Source organism: Zalophus californianus, chromosome 1 (genome assembly GCF_009762305.2).
Source record: "Zalophus californianus isolate mZalCal1 chromosome 1, mZalCal1.pri.v2, whole genome shotgun sequence".
NCBI lineage: Eukaryota > Metazoa > Chordata > Mammalia > Carnivora > Otariidae > Zalophus > Zalophus californianus.
This window is the reverse complement of record NC_045595.1, coordinates 151,740,996-151,767,559: the sequence shown is the minus strand read 5'-3', so window position 1 is coordinate 151,767,559 and position 26,564 is coordinate 151,740,996. Positions and strand designations below refer to the sequence as shown.

Sequence of the window (26,564 nt, the reverse complement as noted above, 5' to 3'; positions counted from 1 at the left end):
ACCTATGAAATCATACATGTATCTATCTAATGGGCATTCTATTTGCATGTCCCAAAGTCATCTGGAACTATTATTATTTCCTCCCCCAAAACTCTTCTAATATATACACATAGGCAGGACATAATGCTTCTGTTAGAAAAATGCCTACCTAATAGAGGACTGTCATATTCAGAGAGAAATCATCTTTAAAGATTTGTAAGAATTTCCTATGACATTTAGATCCTTTTCAAAAAGGTAGTTCTAAGTTCATTCTCAGTAACCTACTCTTAAGAGTTAGAACTGATACTTACAAACCTGAGCTCTCAACCCGAGAGCAGAACCCATCTTCTCATATGGGACGTATTAATTTACTACCTGGTCTCTTGAGTGATGTTAGCCCTCTCAGAACAATTCAGAAGAATGGAAGTGGAGATCATGAGTAGGGCAAGAAGAAATCATCTTTTTGGTGGCTAGAAGACTATGGGAGGTCCTGACCCTCCCATATGCAGTATTTCTGCATATCTTCAGAAAACCTTCCTTTTTTGTTAAGGAAGGATCATTATTTTCAGCAATATATCACAACTTTTCTTTCTATTTTTTTTAAATGAAGCTATCCAAAATTAAGAGGAATCTTTATTTTTTTCATTTCAGAAATTTATAAAGCTCAAGAGAAAGGTCTGAGATAAATAAAACATTAGAAAGCACATTTCTTTTTTATAATAGGGGTTCGGTGTCCTTCTGGTTAACCTCCCTTAATGACTTCTCAATTGCTCCTTATCTGTAAGACCATTTATGATAATAAGCAGCTCTGAACAGCAGCAGGGAGGAAAATCCACCCTCTGGGGTACACAGATAACAGTCCAGTGTCACTCCCAAGGCAGGATTAAGTGAGGGTGAGGGCAGACTGTGATCAAGGCTTTCACCAGACCAAAACCACATAGGTAAACCTTTTGATGCTGCCACAAATAGAGCCTTATATTCAAAAGTTTGATTCTTCCTTTTCTGTTCTTCATCTTTGTAAGCATTAAATGAGTTAATATTTGTAAAGTGCTAAAAACAGTGTCTGCTGTAGAGGGAAAGCTATATAAATAAAGTAATCATGAGAAAATGTTTAAGGGCTTTGAAAGGAGGCCTCTGCAAACCAATCTCCATGTAATCTATTGGTTCATGGAACAAATAATTCTGACCTTTACTTTCTCCCTGGGGTATTATAATGTCTAGCATCTAATAACAAAAAGTCATGAGGATGCAAAATTCCATTATAAGAGTGCTGTGAATGTAACAGATGTTCCATAATTTTATTTGGGAAGGGACAGGAAAAAGTAAAGACATGTCAAAACGGATACGTTAAAGACATAATAGGCTGTTTGCTAGGTTAAAAAAAAAAAAAAGTAGGCATGAACCTCATAACTGGCTTTCGAAACAAAAGAGCTCAAATACTTACAAGGGCTTACAGTCCCAAATACAAATACCTGAGAAACAAGAGTCACTAAGGAGCCAATTTGCTAATTATGGTTGCTAAAACTATGACTGACACAAACACATACAAATATTTAACATTTATATATCTATAGGAGGTATATCACAATTGTGGCTTAATACATAGGTATCTTCCCATATTATAGGATGACATGAAAAAAAGAACTTCTAAGGAAATAATCTAAATAAAATTTAATGGAAAATGGTTAAGCACTGGTACACTGGGAAATAGTTATATGAAGTAAAAAGAATACTGTGCTTAGAAATCAAGAGGAATTTCGAATCTAGGAACTTCAGATAGTATATACCAGAAATCTGAAGTCCAAAATATCAAATGGTCAGGGCGCCTGGGTGGCTCAGTCAGTTAAGCGGCTGCCTTCATTCAGCTCAGGTCATGATCCCAGGGTCCTGGGATCGAGTCCCACATCAGGCTGCCTGCTCCGCGGGGAGCCTGCTTCTCCCTCTCCCTCTGCCTGCCTCTCTGCCTACTTGTGCTATTTCTCTGTCAAATAAGTAAATAAAATCTTAAAAAAAAAAAAATCAAATGGTCTTATCCAAAGTCGTGTTTGTTTAGCCAAAAAGATTAAGTGGTTTATTATTTGCCCTGCCCTCTCACCCCAAACCAGTGAAGCAGAAATGTAAGGAAATATTGAATCTGGGAAGGGACAGTGAACAGGCAGAAAGAAGCAGGTAAAAAAGAAGAAACTAACTTTCTGTGCTTCCAAACTCCAGTGAGCACAATGACATCAGTTATTGTCATCATCTGAATGGAAAGACCAAAAAAGGGCCAGGGATACACAGCACAAAGTCTCCTTTAATTATCCTTTGCTTTCACAAAATTAAATGTGATCATAAATAGTGACCACTTAAAACAAGCTCTGTAATATTACACCTTTCTTTTTCCCTCGCCAAAGGTAGGTTAAACTTGCCTCCCACTCTTTAAGTCTCATTCTGGTCCTACCAAAGTCTTCCTGTTTCCCATTTCCCTCCAGTACTTCCACTTAAATTCCACATAATTCCACTTAAATTCCACATAATTTTCCACTCTCTAATAAACAGGTGGAACTATCATGGGAGCGGCTCCAGAAGCACATAAGGAACAGAGAAGGTTTAAAATATATATACGTATGTATAAAGAACTAAAGACGGATATTCGAAAAAAGAAAATTCTTAAAAATTCATTCCCTTTATTATTTCATAAACAATTTCTGATATAACTAATGATATTCAATGATTATATCTTGAGCTCAGAATCACTAGGGCCTGTGTTTTAGAGTTCTTCCATTCAATTAGCAAAACTGTTCTGCTAGTTGTGCTAAGGTGGGGGGTAGGGTGGAGAATGATGACTATTTTTAGAAGAATAACAAGTCTATCACAATATTCAGTACACACTTTCTGCAAGACCTACCTTCTCACCACTTGAGTAGAAGAAATAACGCAATCGGACTATGTTACAGTGATCTAGCTTTCTCATGATTTGGAGCTCTCGGTTCTGAAAAGGAAACACATGAAAATATTTTTTAAAGGATAAATGCTATTCACCATATTGACTAAGATTCTAAGAACTCATAACATTAAACACTACAAAGAGCAGGCTATAGATATGTTACCAAAAAGTATGGTCTAGGGGGTGGGGGCCTGGGCAAAATAGGTAAAGGGGATTAAGAGGTACAAACTGCCCACTGTAAAATAAGTAAGTCATGGGGATGAAAGTAAAGCATAGGGAATATAGTCTATAATACTGTAATACACTTATCATGGTGAGAATTTCGTAAGTGTTGTACAATCACTACATTGTACACCTGAACTTAATTTTTAATATTATGTCAGCTATACTTTAATTAAAATTTTTAAAAATTAAAAATTAAAAAATAAAAAAAATTTAAACAAAATAAAAAGTATGGTCTATAGACCAATGCTGACCTGCAACCTATTTGTTACTAGTCTATGTTACTAGTCTACTACTTTCTGCTACTCTGCAGTAAGAAAAATACAGAAATTGAGAATAAGTGCTTAGAATGTTTTATAGCAATTTGATAGAATAATTTCATATCTGTGAATCTTGTAATGAAGAGTGGGGCCTATATTTTGTATTTTTTTAAATTTCACTTTTCTAGTAACTGATTTCTATTGTATTTTTAAAAAATATCAGTCTTTGATGAACTGGAAATTTTTTTTTTAAAGATTTTATTTATTTGACCCAGAGAGAGACAGCGAGAGAGGGAACACAAGCAGGGGGAGTGGGAAAGGGAGAAGCAGGCTTCCCGCCCAGCAGGAAGCCCAATGTGGGGCTTGATCCCAGGACCCTGAGATCATGACCTGAGCTGAAGGCAGTCGCTTAACCAACTGAGCCACCCAGGCACCCCTGAACTGGAAATTTTTAAAACTAGTATTTCACCACTAATAGCTTGAGAAGCAGTGTGTATAGTATTTAAGAGATATCTGGAATAAGCTATTAGTAATGTAATCTTTTGCAACTATAATAAAAATCAAACTTCTCACTCAACAAATGAATTTGGGTGCAAAGAGCTCTTACAAGCCCTCCTAACTTCCAAGATACAGTGTAAAAAAAAAAAATCTGAGAGCCCATAAGAAGGGCTCAGTTGCTAAATTAAAATATGGCATACTAGAAACTGTGCAGTCCTGATAAATTTACAGACCACACAAATAACTTTTTCCTTTGGGGAATTTCAAAGTTATGTTCATTCTTCATGAAAACACTAAATAATGACTTCCTAACAATGTAAGTTTTTGCAGTAATAAATGAAGAGTATATATTAACAAAGAAGATAAATTCCAAAAATATACTTGGCTATCAGAAGTCCAGTAAATAAAGGCCAAATTACATAACACAGAGAAAATATTACAAAGTACTAGCTATGTGGACAGGAAATATAAAATTTCAAAATTTTGGAAGGGCTATAAAACATAGTTATATACCTGGGAATCTGGAAGGAAAAATGCTTTTTGGTTAGGAACAAAGGGCCAAAAAAAGAGGGGCTGGGGATTGCACAGCAGATGAGGAACCTCGTAAGCAGAACTATTCTAGAGCAGAGTGGGCTCCAGTTCTTAGAAGATGGTACCAGAAATACGCAAATTGTTTCTCTTCCTCTAGAATCTTCCAACTGGCTCTCTGATTGTTCTAGCATGTCATCTCAGGGAAATTAAAAACTCGAAAGGACTATCCTCTATCCCTTTAAATGGACTGTGAGAGCTGGGTTCATGTACAGTGATATTTAAAATTCTTTTATAGGGGCACCTGGTAAGAGCTGACTCTTTTAAGCAGCTGACTCTTGATACCAGCTCAGGTCACGATACCAGGGTCCTGGGATGGAGCCCCACGTCAGGCTCCGCACTCAGTGGGGAATCCGCTTAAGGATTCTCTCTCCCCCTCTCCCTCTGCCCTTCCCTCCACTCATGCTCTCTCTCAATAAATAAATCTTTTTTAAAAAATAAAATTCTTTTATAGAACATCAATCTTTCATCCCATTACTTGTTATAAAATGTTTATAGCTGAAGCAATAAACAAAAACTCAGACAGTACAGTATTATTCCTTTAATAAAGATAACAACTCAAGTCACATTCTGAGTTTTAACTGTGACAGAGAACACAAAAAAACTTTACCAATTTCAAAACTGTGTCTATTTGCATTTTAAACTGATGCTAAGTCTAGAAGTATGTCTATACTTTGCCAGTTCACATCTATATGGATAGTTTTGTGGAAGAACTGCTAGTGTAAGCTAAGACTCACGGCTGTCACAATATATAGACATTAAGATTGTTTTTCAACATAGCCAACTATGTTAAAATAAGCCATTTTTGGGCGCCTGGGTGGCTCAGTTGTTAAGCGTCTGCCTTCGGCTCAGGTCATGATCCCAGGTTCCTGGGATCGAGTCCCACATCGGGCTCCCTGCTCCGCGGGAGGCCTGCTTCTCCCTTTCCCACTCCCCCTGCTTCTGTTCCTGCTCTCGCTATCTCTGTCAAATAAATAAAATCTTAAAAAAAAAAATAAGCCATTTTTCCAGACTCATTAACCAAGTTATAAAAGAGAACTATTAAATTCTCAGGTAACAGAAGTTGTATAAGTTTATGTATACTATCTTTTACCAGAAAGAATGCATAAGTGAAGCAAATACATGGACCTAAATATTCATCTACCCTTACTCTTTTGACATATTCTATTCTTTTTAAAGTCTTAAATTTTCTCATTTTAAAATTTCCTAAAAGGTCTAAAATATAAGTTTCATAGAGCAACATTTATAAGTATTAATCATGCCAACATTAGGCAAACAGAGTTAATGCCTGAATGCACTTAAACATACAACTATCACAAGCCTAGCCATTGTTACTAAGTCATTCTTTAATAATTCACTAATGACAAACTAATTCTATAGAAAACAGTTATTCTACAAATACTGTACACCTATTCTATGCCAGGCATCGTCCATAATGTTAAGGATATGGCAGTGAACAAGACTAAGTTCCTATCTTCATGAAACTTACAGTCTATGGAGGACAGTGAGGAAGAAGCAATATATTTTCACATAGCTTAAGGAGATAGAGCATGATATAGACAAGGAGCTGTATTTTGGATAGGGAAGTCAGAATACACCTCACAAAGGAGGTAAGATCGGAACACAAACCTGAATGATATGATGATGAGAACCATGTGAAGGTATGGGGGAAGAGCAATGCAGTTTATAGGAACCTCCAAATGTGAACAGCTAGAGGTGGACATGACATATTCAAGAAATAGCTAAAGAGTAATGTGATTGAGTAAAGGAAGAGAAGAAAAGTTCAGAGAAGGTAGGCAGGCGGTATGTCTATAAACTCTTTTAATCATGGTAAGAAACTGAGTTTCACATTAAATGTAAAGGAAAGCCAATGTTTTGATCAGGAAAATGACATAATCTGATTTACCCTTTTAAAAGATCATTCTAAAAACTCTTGAAGAGAATAAATTTGATGGGGAAAGTGGTTCAAGAGTTCTGTTTTCCATCTATTAAGTTTGAAATGTTTACTAGCCGTCCAAGTGAAAATACTATGAGGCTCAAGGTAGAAGTTGAAGCTGGAAATATGCATCAGGGGGTCATCTTCATAAAGGGAACTTAAAGCAAGGGAACCCAATGGTATCACCCAGGGAAGAAGTTTAGACCAAAATACATAAATAAATATTCAGAGGTACGAGAGAGGGGGTATAGCTCAGGGGAAGAGCATTTGACTGAAGAGGTACGAGAGGAGTGGATCACGTGGCAAAGTAATGAAGTAAGACGAAAAACAGGAGATAGTATTATCTTAGAAGGCAATTAAAAAAAGTTTTCAGAAAAAGGGGAGTGACCATTTATGCCGAAAGCTGCTGAAAGGTTGATTAAGATGAAAACAGAAAACTGATAATTGGAAAGGATAAATGCAGGATGCCAGTGACTCTTAATAAAAGTGGCTTCAGTAGAACAGTAGTTAACAAAAGCCTGACCAGAGTGAATTAAAGTGGGCCTGGAAGACACGGGGGAAGGAGTAAGAAGTTAGAAAGTTTAAATAGAGGCAATATTTCCAGCTATCGTGGAATAAAGAGATTGGTAAATCCGTCGCCCCACAAAACACCTATAACAAGGACAACATTGTAGGGGTGCCTGGGTGGCTTAGTTGGTTAAGTGTCTCTTACTCTCAGTTAGGTCATGGTCTCAGGGTCCTGATCCAGCTCTGGGTTGGGCTCCTTGCTCAGTGGGGAGTCTGCTTCAGATTTTCTCTCTCTTCCTCTGCCCCTCCCCCACTCCCGCTTGCACATGTGGGCATAAGCTCTCTCCCTCCCTCCCTCAAAATAAAGCTTAAAAAAAAAAAAAAAAAGGACTATACTGTAGAAAACAACCATTTCAAGGCTCTGGAAATCAATCAAAGGCAACAACAAATCAAGTAGCATTTACTCTTGAAAAACTGCTAGACACTGGAGATGGGACAGTGGGGATCAATGGCTTTTTAAAAAAATTTTATTTTATTATGTTAATCACCATACATTACATCATTAGTTTTTGATGTAGTGTTCCATGATTCATTGTTTGTGTATAACACCCAGTGCTCCATTCAATACGTGCCCTCTTTAATGCTTATCACCAGGCTAACCCATCCCCCCACACCCCTCCCCTCTAAAACCCTCAGTTTGTTTCTCAGAGTCCATAGTCTCTCATGGTTCGTCTCCCCCTCCGGTTTCCCCTTTTTTTTTTTTTTTTTTTAACATATAATGTATTACTTGTTTCAGAGGTACAGGTCTGTGATTCATCAGTCTTTTTTTTTTTTTTTAAAGATTTTATTTATTTATTTGACAGAGAGAGACAGCAAGAGAGGGAACACAAGCAGGGGGAGTGGGAGAGAGAGAAGCAGGCCTCCCGCGGAGCAGGGAGCCTGATGTGGGGCTCGATCCCAGGACCCTGAGATCATGACCTGAGCCGAAGGCAGTCGCTCAACCAAATGAGCCACCCAGGCGCCTCTGTGATTCATCAGTCTTAACACAATTCACAGCGTTCACCATGGCACATACCCTCCCCAATGTCTCTCACCCAGGCACCCCATCCCTCCCACCCCCGACCACTCCAACAACCCTCAGTTTGTTTCCTGAGATTTAGAATTCCTCAGATCAGTGAGATCATATGATACATGTCTTTCTCTGATTAACTTCACTTTGCATAATACCCTCTAGTTCCATCCAAGTCATTGCAAATGGCAAGATTCCGGGTTTTTTTGATGGCTGCATAATATTCCATTGTATATATACCACATCTTCTTTATCCATTCATCTGTTGATGGACATCTAGACTCTTTCCATAGTTTGGCTACTGTGGACATTGCTGCTATAAACACTGGGGTGCACGTACCCTTTTGGATCACTACATTTATATCTTTGGGGTAAATACCCAGTAGGGCAATTGCTGGGTTGTAGGGTAGCTCTATTTTCAACTTTTTGAGGAACCTCCATACTGTTTTCCGGAGTGGCTGCACCAGCCTGCATTCCCACCAACAGTGTAAGAGGGTTCCCCTTGATCAGTGGCCTTTTTGCCAGAGGATGCTCCCATCTCCAACCACCACTGCCCAGCTCAGAGATTGAGGCAATTTTACCAGGGCAAAGTTGGCCATGAAAACGAGGAATTTTGCCTTGAGAGGGGGCTACCATCATTTAGAAAAGAGAGAAAAACCCAATGCCAGTGGCACTGGCAGTAAAAATGGTAAATCTGATAGGAAACAAAGTGAGAAAGCTCACAGCTCTGTTACCCTGAGGATAAAAGTCCCATCTGGGGAAAATGACAGACTTGGCAGAACACTAAAAAATTTAACAGGGAAATCCTGGACATGAGATGCACAGAGGGGCTAAATAACCTCTTCACATATTCCTGGCTGACTGAAAAGCTGTGCACATATACAGGGGAAACCCAATAGGACCTCAGAGAAAAAGCTGAGGCCAACTTAAAAACTGGCCAAATTTTAAATGGATGCCCCCCAACCATGTACAGAATCATCAAAAAATGATGGAAGCCTTATAAACTCAAGATGTTTGAGCACAATCTCTAACCAATAACTGCCTGCCCACTAAACTATACAGAAATAGCCTCTGGAAAAAAAAGAAATCAGGCTAAAAAATTAAAGTTAGAATAAAAAAATTAACACAGAATTTAGGGGCTTCAAACTGTGAAGGTAAAAGATTCTACAGATTAGATGCAGGTAAGTAACAAAAAAAAGGGGAAAAAAAGGAAAATCCCAAAATAACAACCTTAAGGAAGATTTAAAAAATAATCAGAATCCAGAGTTGCTACAATATATTATCTGAAATGTCCAACTGTAAAAATATAAAACAATTTTTAAGAAAGGAATAAAAAATGTGAGACATACAGATAACAGAAAGAACTGACTTACTCTTAGGTTTAAAATGAAAAAAGGAGCTAATAGAAAGTGACTCTGGGTAGACACAGCTGTTGAATTTAGCAGACAAGAATACAAGTAGCTATTCTACTGAAAAAACATAAGGACCTGAAACCACAAAATTCCTAGAAGAAAACATAAGCTGCCTGGCACTGGTCTTAGAAATGATATTCTAGATTTGACAGCAAAAGCAAAGGCAACAACAGCAAAAATAAACAAGCAGAACTACATCAAATTAAAAAGCTTTTGCATAGCAAATAAAACCATCAACAAAATGAAAGGCAACCTATGTAATGGGAGAAAATACTTTCAAATCATATATGAGATAGGGGTTAATATCCAAAATATATAAAGAACTCATACAACTCACCAGCAAAAAAACAAACAAGCCAATTAAAAACTGGGCAAAGACCCGAATAGACATTTTTCCAAAGAACACATACAAATAGCCAACAGGTAAATGAAAAAGTGTTCAACATCACTAATCGTCAGGGAAATGCAAGTCAAAACCACAATGAGATATCACTTCACACCTGTTAGAATGCCTATCATCAAAAAGATAAGAGATAAAGTGGTGATGAGGATGTGGAGAAAAGGAAACCCTTGTGTACTGGTGGTAGGAAATTAAATTGATGCAGCTACTATGAAAAATAGTATGGAGGTTCTTCAAAATATTAAAAACAGAACTACCATGATTCAGCAATTACACTTCTGGGTATATATCCCAAAGTTAAAATCATCATCTTGAAGAGATACCTGTACTCTCATATTCACTACAGCATCATTCATAACAGCCAAGTCAAGCTAAGTGTCCATCAACAGATGAATGGATAAAGAAAATGTGATATAGATAGGAATATCATTCAGCCAGAAAAATGACATCTTGACATTTACAACATGGATGGACCTTGAGGTCATTTTGCTAAGTGCAATAAATCAGACAAGAAAGACAAATACCATATATCACTTATATGTGGAATATAAAAACTCAAATACATACAAAGAGACTAGAAGGGTTGTTACCAGGGGCTGGAGAGTGGGGAAAAGAGATGGTGGTCAGAGTACAAACTTCTAGTTATAACATGAATAAATCCTGAGAATCTCACCTACACCATGGTGACAATAGTTAGTAACACCATACCATATATTTCAAAGTTGCTAAAAGAGTAGATCTTATATGTTCTCAGAACGAAAAGAAATGGTAATTATAAGGTGTGACATCTTAGTTAATGGTGGTGGTAATCATTTTGCAATATGTAAGTACATCAAATGAACATGTTGTGCATCTTAAACAAACACAATGTTATATATCAATTATATCTCAAGAAACCTGGGAAACTTTTAAAATATAGAATAAATATGTTCAAAGAGTTAAGGGAAATCATATATTAAAAATTAAAGAAAAATATGACAATTACACACGTAGGAAATTTCAATAAAGAAATACTAACTTTTTAAACCTGGAAATACTAGAGTTGAAAAGTGTAACAAAGTAAAAGATTCATTATGGGCTCAAGATAAGATTTGAGATGCCATTTAAAAAAAGATCTGTGAGCTTAAAAACAGAGAAATAAATTATCCAACTGAAAGAACAAAAGGAAAGAAAGACTGCAGAAAAATGAACAGGGCCTCAGAGGCCTCAAGTAGGATAACAGCACACCTACCAACATATGTATAAAGGCAGCATACAAAAAAAGAGGAAAATGAAAAAGGAGAAAAAATATTTGAAGAAATAACTGCTGAAAACTCCCCAAATTTGATGAAAAACACTAATCTACTGACCACAAAGCTTAAGGAGCCCTAAGCTAAATGAACTCCAAAAGGATAAATACAAAGCGATTCACATCTAGGCACATCACTTTTGAACTGAAGCCACAAAGAAAAAAATCATGAAAGCAATAGCAAAAAATGGCTTATAACATACATGGGAAAAATAATACAATAATAGCTGATTAATCATCAGACTGATGAAGGCCAGAAGGCAAAAAATAAGATAAAATAAAACTTAAAAATCCTGGGGCACCTGACTGGCTCAGATGGTTAAGCATCTTCCTTAGGCTTTGGTCATGATCTCCAGGTCTTGGGATCGAGCCCCATGTCAGGTTACCAGCTCAAAGGGAGTCTGCTTCTCCCTCTCCCTCTCCCCCTCCCCCTGCTTGTGCTCTCTGTCTCTCTCTCTCTCTCAAATGAATAAATGAAATCGTTTAAAAAAAAAACCTAAAAATCCTGTCAACTAAGAATGGTATATACAGAAAAATTATTCTTCAAACATGAAAGGAAAAATACATTCCCAGATTTATTTTTATTCTTTTGAAGACTTTATTTATTTGAGAGAGAGCACGCGCGGACAAGCAGGGGAGCGGCAGAGGGAGAGGGAGAAGCAGGTTCCCCTCTGAGCAAGGAGCCTGACAATGTGGGGCTCGATCCCAGGACCCCAAGATCATGACTTGGGCTGAAGGCAGATGCTTAACCGGCTGAGCCATCCAGGCACCCCCACCCCCAATTTATTTTTTAAGTGGAGAATATTCTACAGTAGAACACCTGACTTTAAGAAATTCTAATCCAAGTTTCTCAGACTGAAAAGAAATGACCATCAGGAGGTAATTTGATCCACAAGGAGAAATGAGAGCACCAGAAATGGTAAATATAATTAAAAAAATATAAAGACTGTATAAATACATTTTTTCTTCCCTTAATTTCACCAAATACTTAATTTAAAAAAAGCAATTACAATAACAGTGTATTATTGGGTTTATAACATACATAGATGTAACACGCACAATAATGGTAGAAAAAGAGGGATGGGAAAATGAAGCTATATTGGTGAAAGGGTGCTATGTTTTACTGGAATTAAGTTAGTAAAACCCAAAGCAGAATGATAAACTAAAATGTACACTGTAATTCCTAAAGTAACCACTAAGAAAATAATTTTTGGAAAGCTAAAAAAAAAAGAAAAGAAAAGAAATCAACCCTGGACCTACAATGGTACCTTAAAAAATGAAGGCAATACAGGTGAGCAGAGGAACAAAAACATGAGAGAGAAACAAAACAAAGAGCACCATGGCACAGGTAATTCCCATCCTAACAAAAACTACATGATATGTAATTAACTAAGCACACAATCAAAAGCAGAGATTGTCAGACTGGATAAGAAAGAAAACTCCAGCTACATTCTTTCTACAGTACACATACTTTAGATTCAAAGTGACAAATAGTTCTTGAAAGGAAAAGGATGGGAAAAGATACACTATGCAAACAGCAACCAAAAGAGATCTGGAGTGGCAATATTAGCAGACAAAGTAAATCCTGAGAGCTAGAGATATTCCCATGTCCGACCAGATAAAGTCTAAATCACTTCATATTATAGTTCCTTCTTATTAGCTTCATCTTATCTTCCACTCATAACCAATGTGATCATAACTAGATTCCACTTCTCTTTCTGACACTATTATTTCATTCCCAATTCTAAGCCACTGATCACACCATCACTGGAATGTTTACACTCTCCCCCCCACTTACCACATTCTACCCATCTTTAAAGTTCCTATTTAACTCCCACCTCTTTGAAAAGGCCATCCCCAGCTGCTCCAACTCACTAATTTCTCTGATCTCTAAATTCTTGCAGCACCTAGAAATATTTTGGAATTTATTATATACTCTCTTGGTTCTTTTTTATTTTTGCAAACTATAGTTCAATGATGTCATATAAAAGAATACTTTTTAAAAAGTACTTTATAGAAATCAGACATATCGCTTCTTGGCCTTTTGGCTAAGATCGAGTATAAGAAATCAGATATTACATTGCAGTGACTGTAGAGAAACACACCCACACCACTTGTCCAACTAACTTACTATGTAAGTGCCTTAACAGGAAAAGCTGAATTTTATATCTTCCTATATCAGCCACAGAGCTCTCAATACTCTGGTTACTTTGTCTTTCACAGAATAAATAACCTGCTTCTGGAATTGCTTCTACCTTACAACTTGCTATAGACTAGTATTTTCCAAATTATGGGTTCAGCCAATCAGGATTGAGAAGGGGGTGGTAAGAAGAAGAGAATAAGAACTTTAATATAGTAAGACTATGGACTTTCTAACCAAACTTATTTCAGTTATTTTTCTGTGCACTGGGTTGCAAAGTAAAATGTATTTCTTACTACAAGATCATAGTTAAAAATTTAAAATCCATTTAAAATCCAACTATATAAAGGCAATTTTTTTCCAATATAGAAAAGATAAAAAATTATAGGTAAACTAAATTCTTATTTACCATTCCCATCTAGAAAAACAGAATAACTGCTCAAGATGGAATAAATACCACACCCATATAAGAAAACCTGAAAGCCACATTTAAAGGAAAAATTTTCCTTTTGGTTTAAGCAACAGTCATTAACATATATCCTCCTCTAAACAGACAGAGGCTATGTTTAATTTTACATCATTTGACACCTCACACTTCAAAAAAAGGAAGGGAAAAAGAAAACCTCCCAAAAGCTAAAAAGCATTGAGTCAAGTGATTCCCAAAAGGGTACTCTATGTACCCTTATATAAAGTTCATTAATGGAAAAGCAAACTTTTAGATGAAGTAACAACCAGCAAGCTTAATAATACTGTGGATATATGGTAGGCAGCCTATGGCTATCATCTTTTCTTCTTCACCAAATTTCATTCTATTGGATCTTTCCTACCACAGAAAGCCCCACTTTCATAAAATATAGTAAAATAGGATTGACTTCAAAAGTTTTGCTTCAAAGACTATTTTTCCAAAACACATCTTCCTCAAAAAAGGATTATCCAGGGGCATCTGAGTGGCTCAGTCAGTTAAACATCCAACTCTTGGTTTTGGCTCAGGTCATGATTTCAGGGTCTTAGGATCGAGCCTCAAGTCGGGCTCACACCCAGCAGAGTCTGCTTGAGATTCTCTCCCTCCCCCACTCTCTATTCGTGTGCACGTGCTCTAACAAAATAAATAAATAAAATCTTCTTTAAAAAAGGATCATCCAGAGTTCCATCACCCATCCTTTGTAATCATATTAGGACTGAAAAACTGTTTAATCCATCTCCAAATCTTTGATTACAAAATAAATTCAGATGCCTCCAAAGACCCTACAATTAGCTAGAATATCATCTGAAAATAACTCCACGTGTACAACAATTATTTTGAAGCCAACGATGTGTCAGAACCAGGACTCTGAGTGTATAAAATTCATAGTCCTTAAAGATTTCATATTCTAATGGGTAAGCCAACCCAACATTTATAATACAATGTGAAAACTCTAGCTCACTCAGAAAGTGCTACAGGTAAATGGGGATTGGACCTAAGAAAAATTTGCTTATTAGTACCTTGAAAAATTCTGGAAAGGGTCCTGGTGGAAAGTCTAAAAAGTGTGAATACTACAAGCCATGAAGGACCACTGATCTGCTCTAAGCAAGAGGTTTGTTCGCAAAGATCACTGGTTATGAAAAAAAAGTTTTTAAGGAAGAGAAGATAAATTAAACTAGGACCTGCACTTAGGTAGAAAAAAGTAAAAACAGAAGGAAGAGAATGACAGATCAACTGAGAGGCAGATCAACAGTTTTTTGAGCACCTGCTGCTATAGGTTTGGTAACCAGAAGGAGGAGAGTGATAACTACACCAAGCTTCTGACTCATGTGACTATTAACACGACAGTAGAGTTCACTGGCCTAGGAAGCTGTTTTGGAAGAAAGAAATGAGTTCAGTTTGGGACACCGTTTATTGAAATGACTGAAGGACAGAGAAATGGAAAAGTCCAGAAAGCAATCTGATATGTTCATCTTATCCTCTAGCAAGAGGTCTAGATGGTTCTTGAAGCCACGGGAGTAGATAAAATTGCCTGTAAAATAAGAAAAAGAAGTAGCCAGAGTCTCCAGCAGCAGACAAGTCTATAAAGGACACTAATAAACTGGTCAGGCAGTATAACCTGGACAGTGGTATCACAAATGCCCCAAGACAGGTAAGACATTCCCAAGAAGATCCTGGAGAATATCAACATGTAGGCAGACAGATGAAAAGGAATCATACAAGAAATTGAGAATGAGCAAGGCTGTAAAAGATGAGCCACCAAAATAATAACCTAGAATAAGGGTCAGAAAACATTTTCTATAAAGGGCCAGATTATAAATACTTTGGCTTGCAGGCTATAGTCTCTGTTGCAATTACTTAACTCTACAGTTATGGTGGAAAAGCAATCAGTAACAATATGTAAAGGAATTGGCGTGCCTATGTTCCAATAAAACTTTATTTACAAAAATAGGCAACAGGCACACAGTTTGCCATTTCCTGCTCTAAAAGCCAAGGAAAGAAAGTTCCTTATATATTCAATTTCATTCGCACTTAGTATATATACCCTGATATATATAAAATATATATATGTTATATATATTTATCTCATATACAGAGTGGACTTTCTAATATCAAGTAATGTTCTGGAAATTTACAGTAACATTTTTCTTTTACATTACTATAATTAGTATATAAATAAAAACGTAAATTGTAAATTATAGTTATATATACTGCTCAGGCAGGCTTAAAATCTTCTACAAAAAAATCCCAATTTTATAGGAATAATAAACAGGATTCATACATGCGAATTTTCCCCATCAGTCCCACAAACAACTTGTCCAGCACAGAAAGGGGAAAGGAAAGGGAAATAACAGAAAGGATGCCTGGAGAGCCTAAAGGACTTCTATTCCCAGCCAGCTAATATGGACCGAAGTAAATATAAAAGTGAGGGTTCTTAAACGCTTAGTTTTCAGAGGCCTGAGCATGTAAGTCAACTCTAACTTAAATACAACACTGTTTTAACCCTGTATCTTTGAAATATTATTCCATAACAATGATAGTGCCAACAACTACAGGATTACTGAAAATCAAGAGCCAGGTACCCTGCTAAGAACTTTATCTTCCTGACTTCATTTAATTCTCTCCACAAACCTATTAAGTAGACAACACTATCAATCCCCACTTAGAAAGGGGGTGAAGGCATAGTGAGGTTAAGGAATTTGCAGGCAAAGAGCAGGGAACAAGATTTAAGCTAGGTGTGTCAGATTCCTAAGCCCATGTTCTTAACTATCACAACAAAATGTAACTCAATTCCATCAACTATATTACTATATGCTTGAAGAATACAGTGACAACAAAACAGGACCTCAGTATTGAAAGCACTTACAATTGCCTTTAGAGGTATCAAAAAAAAAAGATGTGAGGGGTGCCTGGGTGGCTCAGTCAGTTAAGCGGCTGCCTTCAGCTCAGGTCATGATCCCAGAGTTATGGGAACAAGGCCTGCATCAGGCTCCCTGCTCAATGGGGAGCCTGCTTCTCCCTCTCCCTCTGCTGCTCCCCTTGCTTGTATACTCTGTCAAATAATTAAATTAAAAAAAAATGATGTGAGAGTTTCGAAAAGATAAAGAACACTTCATTAAATTTAAAAGGTTTTTCATGAAAGCGTACACATAAGTTGGATATTAACTGGCAACTCCTCCATGGAACCATTAGCTTTTCTGAATACATGAACAAAAACTCAAAAACCCTTTTTTCCTCAACTAAAAAGAAACTAGAAAGGAGACATATCATCCAAATACCACCAGAATACAACACAACTAAAATCTCAGGCTACTACAGGGATTATGCTTACATGCTACAATTATGGTTTCCACAAAAATAGATGATCAGTTGGTCACTCTTTGAAATGCTTTCTCCACATTTTCTCCTTCTTCCCTGGCCAAATTCACTGTTTCTTTTACTAGTTCTTCCTAATCTCTCTATTTTCTAAACAATGGAATAGACAGAACTTGGTGTCTCACCTCTTTTCAGCTACCTCTACGATCTCTTCCAGTCTCAGGACTTTAAAGGCGATGACTCCCAAATTTATATCCCCAGACTAGAACTCTCCTATGTACTCCAGGATCTTTTAGCCAACTAACTACATGTCAATTCTTCTGTGTCTAATATGCATCTCAACTCGACATGCCATGAGCAAAATTCCTGATCTTCCTTAAACCTGCTCCACCCAATCCTATCTCAATTACTGACAATTCAACTCTTCTAGCTGCGGAGGTCAAAAATTTTGAAATCTTGAATCTTCTTTCTCTCTGACCTCACATTCAATCTGTCAAGAAATACTGTTGGTTCCACCTTCAAAATATATCCAAAGGGCATGTGGCTGGCTTGGCCAGTAGAACATGCAACTCTTACGAGTTTGAGCCCCATTTTGGGTATAGAGATTACTTAAAAATAAAATCTGAAAAATGTGTGTGTGTGTGTGTGTGTGTATCTCCAAGATTCCAGCAATTGTACTCGTAGGCCTTTACCCCACTGAAATGGAAATTTATGCTCACACAAAAACCTATAAATGAATTTCATAGCTGTATTATTCAGAATAGCTACCAGATGTCTTTCACAGGTGAATGGATAAACAAACCATAGTATACCACACTATGAAATACTACTCAGAAAAAGAAAAAAAACTATTTATTGATATATGCAACAATTTTAATGAATCTCCAGAGAATTATGCTGAGCAAATAAAGCCAATCCCGAAAGGTTACATACTGTATTTGATTCCACTGGTATTCTTGAAATAAAAAAATTACAGATAAGGGGAACAGATTACTGGTTGTTGCAAGGGTTTAAACTAGGGGTTAAGAGTAGAGGAACGGCAGGGAGAGAAACGGGTATGGTTATAAAATGGCAATATGAGGATCTTTGTGATGAAGAAGTGTTCTAGTGGATACACAAAACTACATATGTAATAAAACTGTATAAAAGTACATACACACACACGCATGCACAAATGAGTACAAGTATAACTGGGGAAATCTCAACAAGACTGGTGGATTGTATTAATGTCAATATCCTGGTTTTGATATTGCACTATAATTTTGCAAGATGTTACCATTAAGGGAAACCGGGCAAAGGATACATGGGATCTCTGTATTATTTCTTAGAATTGCAGGTGTATTTACGATTAACTCAATATAAAAACGTGTGTGTGTGTGTGTGTGTGTGTGTGTGTGTGTGTGTGTGTGTGTGTGTGTGTGTGTGTGTGTGTGTGTGTGTGTGTGTGTGTGTGTATCTCCAAGAAATGATCATTTCTCACCACCTTTCTAGTGTAAGTCTTTCAGCATACCTCTGCTCAGCTATATGGTCGTTCAGCTTCCCTCTGTTGACCTTCCATCTATATCTAACAAAGCAGGCAGAGTGATCTTATGTTTTAAAATATAAGATAGATAACAGGATTTCTCTGTTTAAAACCTCCAGTGGCTCCCCACTTTGAAGAGATTTAAAGCCAAAATCCTTGCTATGGCTAACGAGGTTTCTACCGACTGCCCTACCCACTAGAGAAAACATTTGTAAGTCATTTATCTGATAAGGGATCTGTATCCAGAATAAAGACCTCTACTCAACAATAAAAAGACAAATAAAATGAGCAAAGTAAGGACTTTTGGGCTCCAGTCTAGTATGTAAGGAGCTTGGGAGTCATCCCTCTCATCTTCACAATAAGAAAAGAGCTAAACAAACTGAAAATCAACAACTCTTCTTAAATCCACCAAAAAATTGAGGTCACATGGCAAACCACTGACATAAAAACTGGAGAAAGACAGGTAGATACACAGAATCACAGCTTACTGGAACAGAAGCCCAGGAGCAGAAACTGCCTACAGAGCCAGTACCAGTAGAGGAAAACTTAAAACTGTAATTAACATAGGAGTAATACGAACAAGTCTGGGAGTTAAAAGATCCAGAGAGGCACGTCCCATGCTTTTCTCAGTTTTATCTCTAAAGCTCTATCAGATCCTCACAGTGAAGATATAGGAAAAACCTGAGGGAAGCAGATGAGAAAAGTAGCCATTTATAAACAGGCCCAGAGTATTCTGTTCTTAACAGTTGCCCTCAAGGAAAACTATACTACCAAAGCTAACTAAACTGGGGGAAAAGAAATACCCAACTCTAGCCTTCTCTAAACTTAAAAGTGGGGAAAGGGAAATACCCAGTTCTAACCTCATCTAGCTTTCCACGTGCACAAAGGGAGATATAAAACTCCAGCCCCCTCTAGCCTTCTTATCTCACCTGTGAGGAAGGAAGAGGGACAAAAAACTGAAAAGCATTTATAAAGGTCAAGCACTTAGCACAGGTTCACTAAGAGACTCAAACATGAGTTTTAAGACTATAGAACACTTTTCCTCCTGTCACACCTCACCACTAGATCAATAGGATTCCTCTATAATAATGGGGAAATACAATGGGAAGAAATGCATGTCTCAGAATTTATTTAAGAAGTCTCTCAGGAAATCCAAAAACAACAGGAGAAAAAATAAAAGGGACACCAGAGGAAATTTCAATTTCTGACATCTACAGCTACAGCAAACAATAAACACAGTCTAACTCCTGCCAGATAAACAAAAACTCAAAATAAAGGTCTATTACCTAAGTAACGTTCACTGAATATATCATACCCAGCTTTTAACACAAAATTACAAAAAATACTAAAAGACAAAAATCAAAGTGTGAATACACATAGCAGGTATCAGAATCACTGAAATATAGTGGGGATGTTGAAATTATCAGACTAGGAATTTAAAACAACTGATTAACACACTAAGGGCTCTAATGGAAAAAGTGGATAACACACAAAAACAAATGCGTAAAGTAAGCTGAGAGATGGAAACTTTAAAAAGATTCAAAAGTAAATGCTAGAAATCAAAGCCACTGTAACAGAAATTAGCAATGCCTTTGATGGGCTGATCAATACACTGGATATGGCCAAGGAGAGAATCAGTAAGCCTAAAGAAATGTCAACAAAATTTCCAACACTGAAATGCAAAGAGAAAAAAAAAATGAAAAAGAAGACAATATCCAAGAACTATTGAGGCAACTACAAAAGTTGTAACATATGTAAAATGGTAATGCCACAAGAAGAGAAAAAGGAACTGGAAGCAACTGAGAATTTCCCAAAATTAATGTCAGACACCAAACCACACATGCAGGAAGCTCAAAAAAACGTAAAAGAGGATTAATACCAAAAAATCTATACCAAGGCATATCATATTCAAAATGTAAAAGACAAAGACAAAAAAGAAATCTTGAAAGAAGCCAGAGGAGAAAAAAAGACCTTACCCATAGGCAGGCAAAGGTAAGAATTACATTGAACTTCTTCTCTTCAAAAGTCATGCAAACAAGAAGAGAGTGAAGTAAAATATTTAAAATGTTGAAAGAAAAAAAAAACCAACCAATCTAGAATTCTGCACCTAGTAAAATTATTCTTCAAATGTGAAGGAGAAATTGAGACTTTCTCAGAAAACAAAAATTGACAAAATTTGTCAACAGTAGACCTGCCATCCAAGAAATGTTAAAATAAAAAATTCATCAGAAAGAAGGAAAATGACATAGGTAAGAAATCTGTATCTATGTAAAGAAAGGAAGAGCATTAGAGAATTGACTGATCTAGCAGCAACAGTTCAAAATAGTAACAGCGATAATGTATTCAGTAATTATAGCTCATGGATTAGTGAAAATAATGACAACAGTGCTATATGGAATGGAAAGCAGAAATTAGGAATACTCTGTCATAAGGTAAGTCCACTATCCATGACAGAGTATAGTGTTACTTGAAAGTGCACTTCAAAAAGTTGTAAATGTACACTGTAGACTCAACTCCAACCACTGAAAAAGGTTTTAAAAGGTATAATAGATACTGTGAGAGGGGAGAAAAAATAGAATCATATAAAATGCTCAACTGCGGGAAAAGAGAGAAAGAAAAAAGAAGAAACAAGGACAACAAATAGAAACAGTAAACAAATATGGCAAAAATATGATCCAACTACATCAATCATCTCTTTAAACATCAATGGCTTAAATAAACCAACATGAAAGACAGAGAACTTACACAATGTTATATGTCAATTTTATCTCAATTTTTAAAAATAAAAATTTAAAAATGAATTTTAAAAAGACCCAACTATATATAATCTACAAGAAATCCATTTAAATAAAAGACACATATACCTTACAAATAAAAGGATGGACACATTGAGAAACTACAAACCAATATTCCTGATGAATACTGATACAAAAATCATCAACAAAATGCCAACAAACCAAACAACAGCATGCTGAAAGGATTATATACCACAACCAAGTTTTATACCTGCAATGGAAAGATTTACACCTGAAATGCAAGGATGGTTCTACATACAAAAATCAATGAATGTAAACACACCACATTATCAACATGAAGGACAGAAACCAAATGGTCACCTCAACTGATGTAGAAAAAGCATTGTTAACAAAATTCAACACTCTTTCATGATAGGAATGCTCAACAAACTAGTAATAGAAGGAAACTGCCTCAATATAATAAGCTGTATAAAATGAAAAGCCCACCTTAACATCATATTCATTGGTGAAAAATTGAAACTGAAAGCTTTCCTTTAAAATGAGGAACAAGGCAAGGATGATCATTTTTGCCGCCACTATTCAAAACAGTACTTGAAATAACAGCCAGAGCAGTTAGACAAGTAAAATAAATAACAAAAGGCATCCAAATTGGAAAAGATGCAAAATTATCTCTGTTCACAGAGATGATCTTATATGTAGAAAACCCTAAGGAATTAAAAAAAAAAAAAAGTCTGTTACAACGAAGAAACAATTTCAGCAAAGTTTCAGATACAAAATGAACACTTAAAAATTGGTTGTATTTCTACACACTAACAATGACCAATCAAAAAAGAAAGCAATCTCATTTACTATAGTGCCAAAAATACAATGCTTAAGAAAAACCTAACCAAGGAGGTAGACTTGTACACTGAAAACTATAAAACACTGCCAAAAGAAATCAAAGAACACAGAAATAAATGGAAAGGCATCCCATGCTTGTAGCTTAGAAGACTTAGTAACATTAAAATGTCCATACTACCCAGAGCCATATAGAGATTCAATGTAATCCCTATCAAAATTCCAATGGCATTTTTTGCAGTAATAGAAAAACAAAATCCTAAAATTTATATAGAATCTCAAGGGACCCCAAATAGCCAAAACAATCTTGAAAAAGAAGAACAAAGTTGGAAGTCTAATAATTCTTGATTTGAAAACTATAAGCCAACAGTAATCAAGACAGTATGGAACTAGCATAAAAACAAATATATAGACCACTGGAACAGAAGGAACCAGAAATAAACCCTCATGTATGGCCATTCAACAATGGTGCCAAGACTACAAAATGGGGAAAAGACAATCTCTTAAGCATATGGGTGTTGGAAAAACTGGACCAAGAAGCAAAAGAATGAAGATGAACCCTGACCTCCACCACACACAAAAATTAACTCAAAATGAATTAAAGACCTAAACATGAAACCTAAAACTATAAAAATCTTATAAGCAAATACAGGGGAAGAGCTTCACTACACTGGAGCTGGCAATGTACTTAACCTTTGGTGACTGGCTTATTTCACTTAGCATAATGTCGTTAAGGCTCATCCTTGTTGTGGCAAGTGATAGGATTTCCTTCTTTGGGGACACCAAAAAGGACAAGACACTAAAGCAAAAATAGACAAATGAGACTATATCAAATTTAAAAACAGCTACAAAAATCTACAGCTAACATACTTAATACGAAGAAACTAGGTGTTTTCCTACTAAGAACAGGAACAAGACAAAAAAGACTTCTCACCCCCCCATTCAACATTGTACAGAATATAATGAGACAGAAAAAGGAAATAAAAGGTATATAAATTGGAAAAGAAGAAATAAAACTATCTTTGTTTACAAATGACCTGGTTGTCTATGTAAAAGAATCTCAAGGAATCAACCACAAAATCTCCTGGAACTAATAAGTGATTATAACATGACTGCAGGTACAAGTTTAAGGTACAAAAGTCAAATGCTTTCTTATACACCAGCAATGAGCAACTGGAATTTAGAATTAAAAACACAATACAATTTAGCACCCCTCCAAAAAGAAATACTTGCATATAAATCCAACAAAATATGTACAAGATCTACATGAGGAAACCCATAAAACTCTGAGGAAAGAAACCAAAGATCTAAATAAACATATTTCATAAGCATGGATAGGAGGACTTAATATTGTCAAGAGGTCAGTTCTTCCTAATCAATAGATTCAATGCAACCCCAATCAAAATCCGAGCAAGTTATTTTGTGGACATCCAACAGTGAACACAATATTGAAGAACAATCAAAAAACTGTCACTGACTGACTTCAAGGCTTACCATAAAGCTACGGTAAAAAAAAAAAAAAAAAAGTGTGATATACAAATACATCACTAGAACAAAACACAGAGCCCAGAAACAGCCACCAAATATAGTCAACTGAACTCTGACAAAGGGTCAAAGGCATTTCAATCAAGAAAGGATGGTCTTTTCAACAAAGTGCTGGAATAACTGGACAGCCACATGCAAAGAAATGAACATAATCACAGATTTTATACCTTTCACAAAAATCAACTTAAAATAGATCATAGAAAAGGCAAAACTATAAAACACGTACAAGACAACAGAGGAGACAATCTAGGTCTCCTTGGGTTTGGCAGTGACTTTTTAGATACAACACCAAAAGCATAATTCATGAAAGAAAAAATTGACAAATTAGACTTTTGATTAAAATTTAAAACTTCTGCTAATGAAAAGACAAGTCACAGACTGGGAGAAATCTCTGCAAAACACATATGTGAGAAAGCACTGTTATCCAAAATATATAAAGAACTCTTAAAACTCAACAGTAACCACCAACCATTAAAAATGAGCATTGCCTTGAACAGACACCTCATCAAAGAAGATACACAGATAGCAAATAAGCATATGAAAAGATGTTCAACATCATAAATCATCAGAAAATTGCAAATTAAAACAAGATACTACTGCTCTCCTATTAGGATGGCTAAAATTTAAAACACTGACAACACCAAAGGCTGATGAGCATGTGGAGCAATAGGAAATCTCTTTTCCCTGCTGGTAGGAATATAAAATCATTCTGTAGTCACTTTGGAGGATAGTTTGGCAATTTATTGCAAAACTAAACAAACTCTTATCATACAATCTAGCAACTGTGCTACTTGGTATTTATGCAAAAGAACTGAAAACTTACAACGACACCAAAACCTGCAAATGAATGTTTACAGCAGCTTTATTCATAAATGCCCAAACTTGGAAGCAACCAAGATGTCCTTCAATAGGTGAATGAATGAACAAACTGCGATACGTGGATACAATGGAATATCATTCAGTGCATTTCTCCCATTCAGTAGGTTGCCTTTTCATTTTGTTGATCATTTCCTTTGCTCTGCAGAAGCTTTTTAGTATGATGTAGTCCTATTTTTGCTTTAGTTTGCTTTTACTTTTGGTGTCAGACTCAAAAACCTATTGCCAAGACCTATGTCAAAGAGTTTACTACTATGTTTTCTTCTAGAAGTTTTACGGTTTTAGACCTTATGTTGAGGTCTTTAATTCATTTTGAGTTAATTTTTGTTTTTGGTTTAAGATAGTGGTCCAGTTCCATTCTTCTGCATGTGGCTATACAGTTTCCTCAACACCATTTATTGAAGAGACTATCCTTTTTTTCTCCCATTGTATATTCTCAGCTCCTTTGTCATAGATTAATTAACCACATATGCATAGGTTTATTTCCGGGCTTTCTCTATTCTGTTCCATTGATCTATGTATCTTCTTTTTTTTTTTATGCCAATACCACATTGTTTTGATTACTACAACTCTGTAACAGAATTTGAAACCAGGGAGTATGATGTCTTCAGCTTTGTTATTCTTTCTCAAGACTGCTTTGGCTATTCAGGGTTTTTCAGGGTCCCATACAATTTTAGGATTATTTGTTCTATTTCTTTGAAAAATAGCAGGGGCACCTGGAGGACTCAGTTGGTTAAGCATCTGACTCTTGGTTTCGGCTCAGGTTGTGATCTTGGGGTCATGGGATTGAGCCCCGCATTGGGCTCCGTGCTCAGCACAGAGTCTGCTTGGGATTCTCTCCCTTCCCCCCCTCCTTCTGTCTGCCCCTCCCCCTACTCATACTCGCTCTCAAATCAATCAATCTTTTTTAAAAAACACCACTGAAATTTTGATAGGGATTGCACTAAATTTGTAGATTACTTTGGGTGATATGGCCATTTTAACAAAATTGATTTCTTCCAATTCATGAGCACAGAATATCATTCCATTTATTTGTGTGTCTTATAAGTTTCAATATTGAGTCTTTCACCTTGTAGTTAAATTTATTCCTAGGATTTTATCCTTTTTAATGCAACTGTAAACGAGGCTGCTTTATTTCTCTTTCTGACAGCTCATTATTAGTGAATAGACATGCAAGAAATTTTTGTGTATCCTGCAAGTTTACTGAATTCATTTGTTCTAAAAGTTTTTCTGATGGGATTTTTTTAGGGTTTTCTATATATAAAATCATGTCATTTGCAAATAGTGACAGTTGTACTTTTCCTTTCCAATTTGGATGCTTTTTTTTTTTGCCTAATTACTCTAGCTGCCTTATATTAAGTTTTATTTCTCATTCACTCAAGGCATTCAAGCCACTGAAAGCCAGAAAAAGGACAGTCAAGACCACAAATATCACACCTCCATTTTTTGTGTCTCTGGAATAATAGATGCAATAAAACTATATATAATTTTAAAAGCAAAATCAACAGAACTCTTCCACAGCAACCTTTGTACAGTCTCTAAAAATTCAAATCAATTAAAAAAACATTTTACTAGTCACTACCTACACACTTGGGAAAGTAGCATAAAAGGGTCTCTATCCCTACAAGGCTTGGTTTGGTAATTATGAAAATGTGCCTCTCAGATCTCCCACTGCAAGGAGCATAATTGACCCACAGCCCCAACTACTGAGCTCTCAAAGCCATTCTCCTGTTAAAGCCATGCCAAGCTTCCCATGAACTGTTCCAGAAAATGAATGAGCATGGCAGACATATTTAATGGAGACCTCTTCCCAGGAAACATTGTACTCCTCTGGTTCAACCTCAGGCTGAGACTTCCCCATTGGTTTTGCTTTAACTTTCTTAGAGTTGCATAGCAGTGTATTATCTTTCCTACCTACTGTCCTTCCCTCTCTCCTCCACAGGGGTTAAGACCTAGTTTTTACCTTCTCTCGATAACAAGTTTCTATGACTCAAAGAACATACCTCCATATGGCATAAATAAAGA

The 26,564-nt window shown here is 36.3% G+C and overlaps 1 protein-coding gene across 2 annotated transcripts in view; it reads right to left on the bottom strand.

The window, feature by feature from the left end:
* The window catches only part of GSK3B (glycogen synthase kinase 3 beta), a 205,888-nt gene that overhangs the window by 106,780 nt on the left and 72,544 nt on the right, over window positions 1-26,564 (bottom strand). For both annotated transcript variants that reach the window (XM_027587005.2, XM_027587006.2), the window contains exon 3: window positions 2,867-2,950. In XM_027587005.2, coding sequence (XP_027442806.1) covers window positions 2,867-2,950 — 84 coding nt within the window. The remainder of the gene's footprint in view (window positions 1-2,866; window positions 2,951-26,564) is intronic.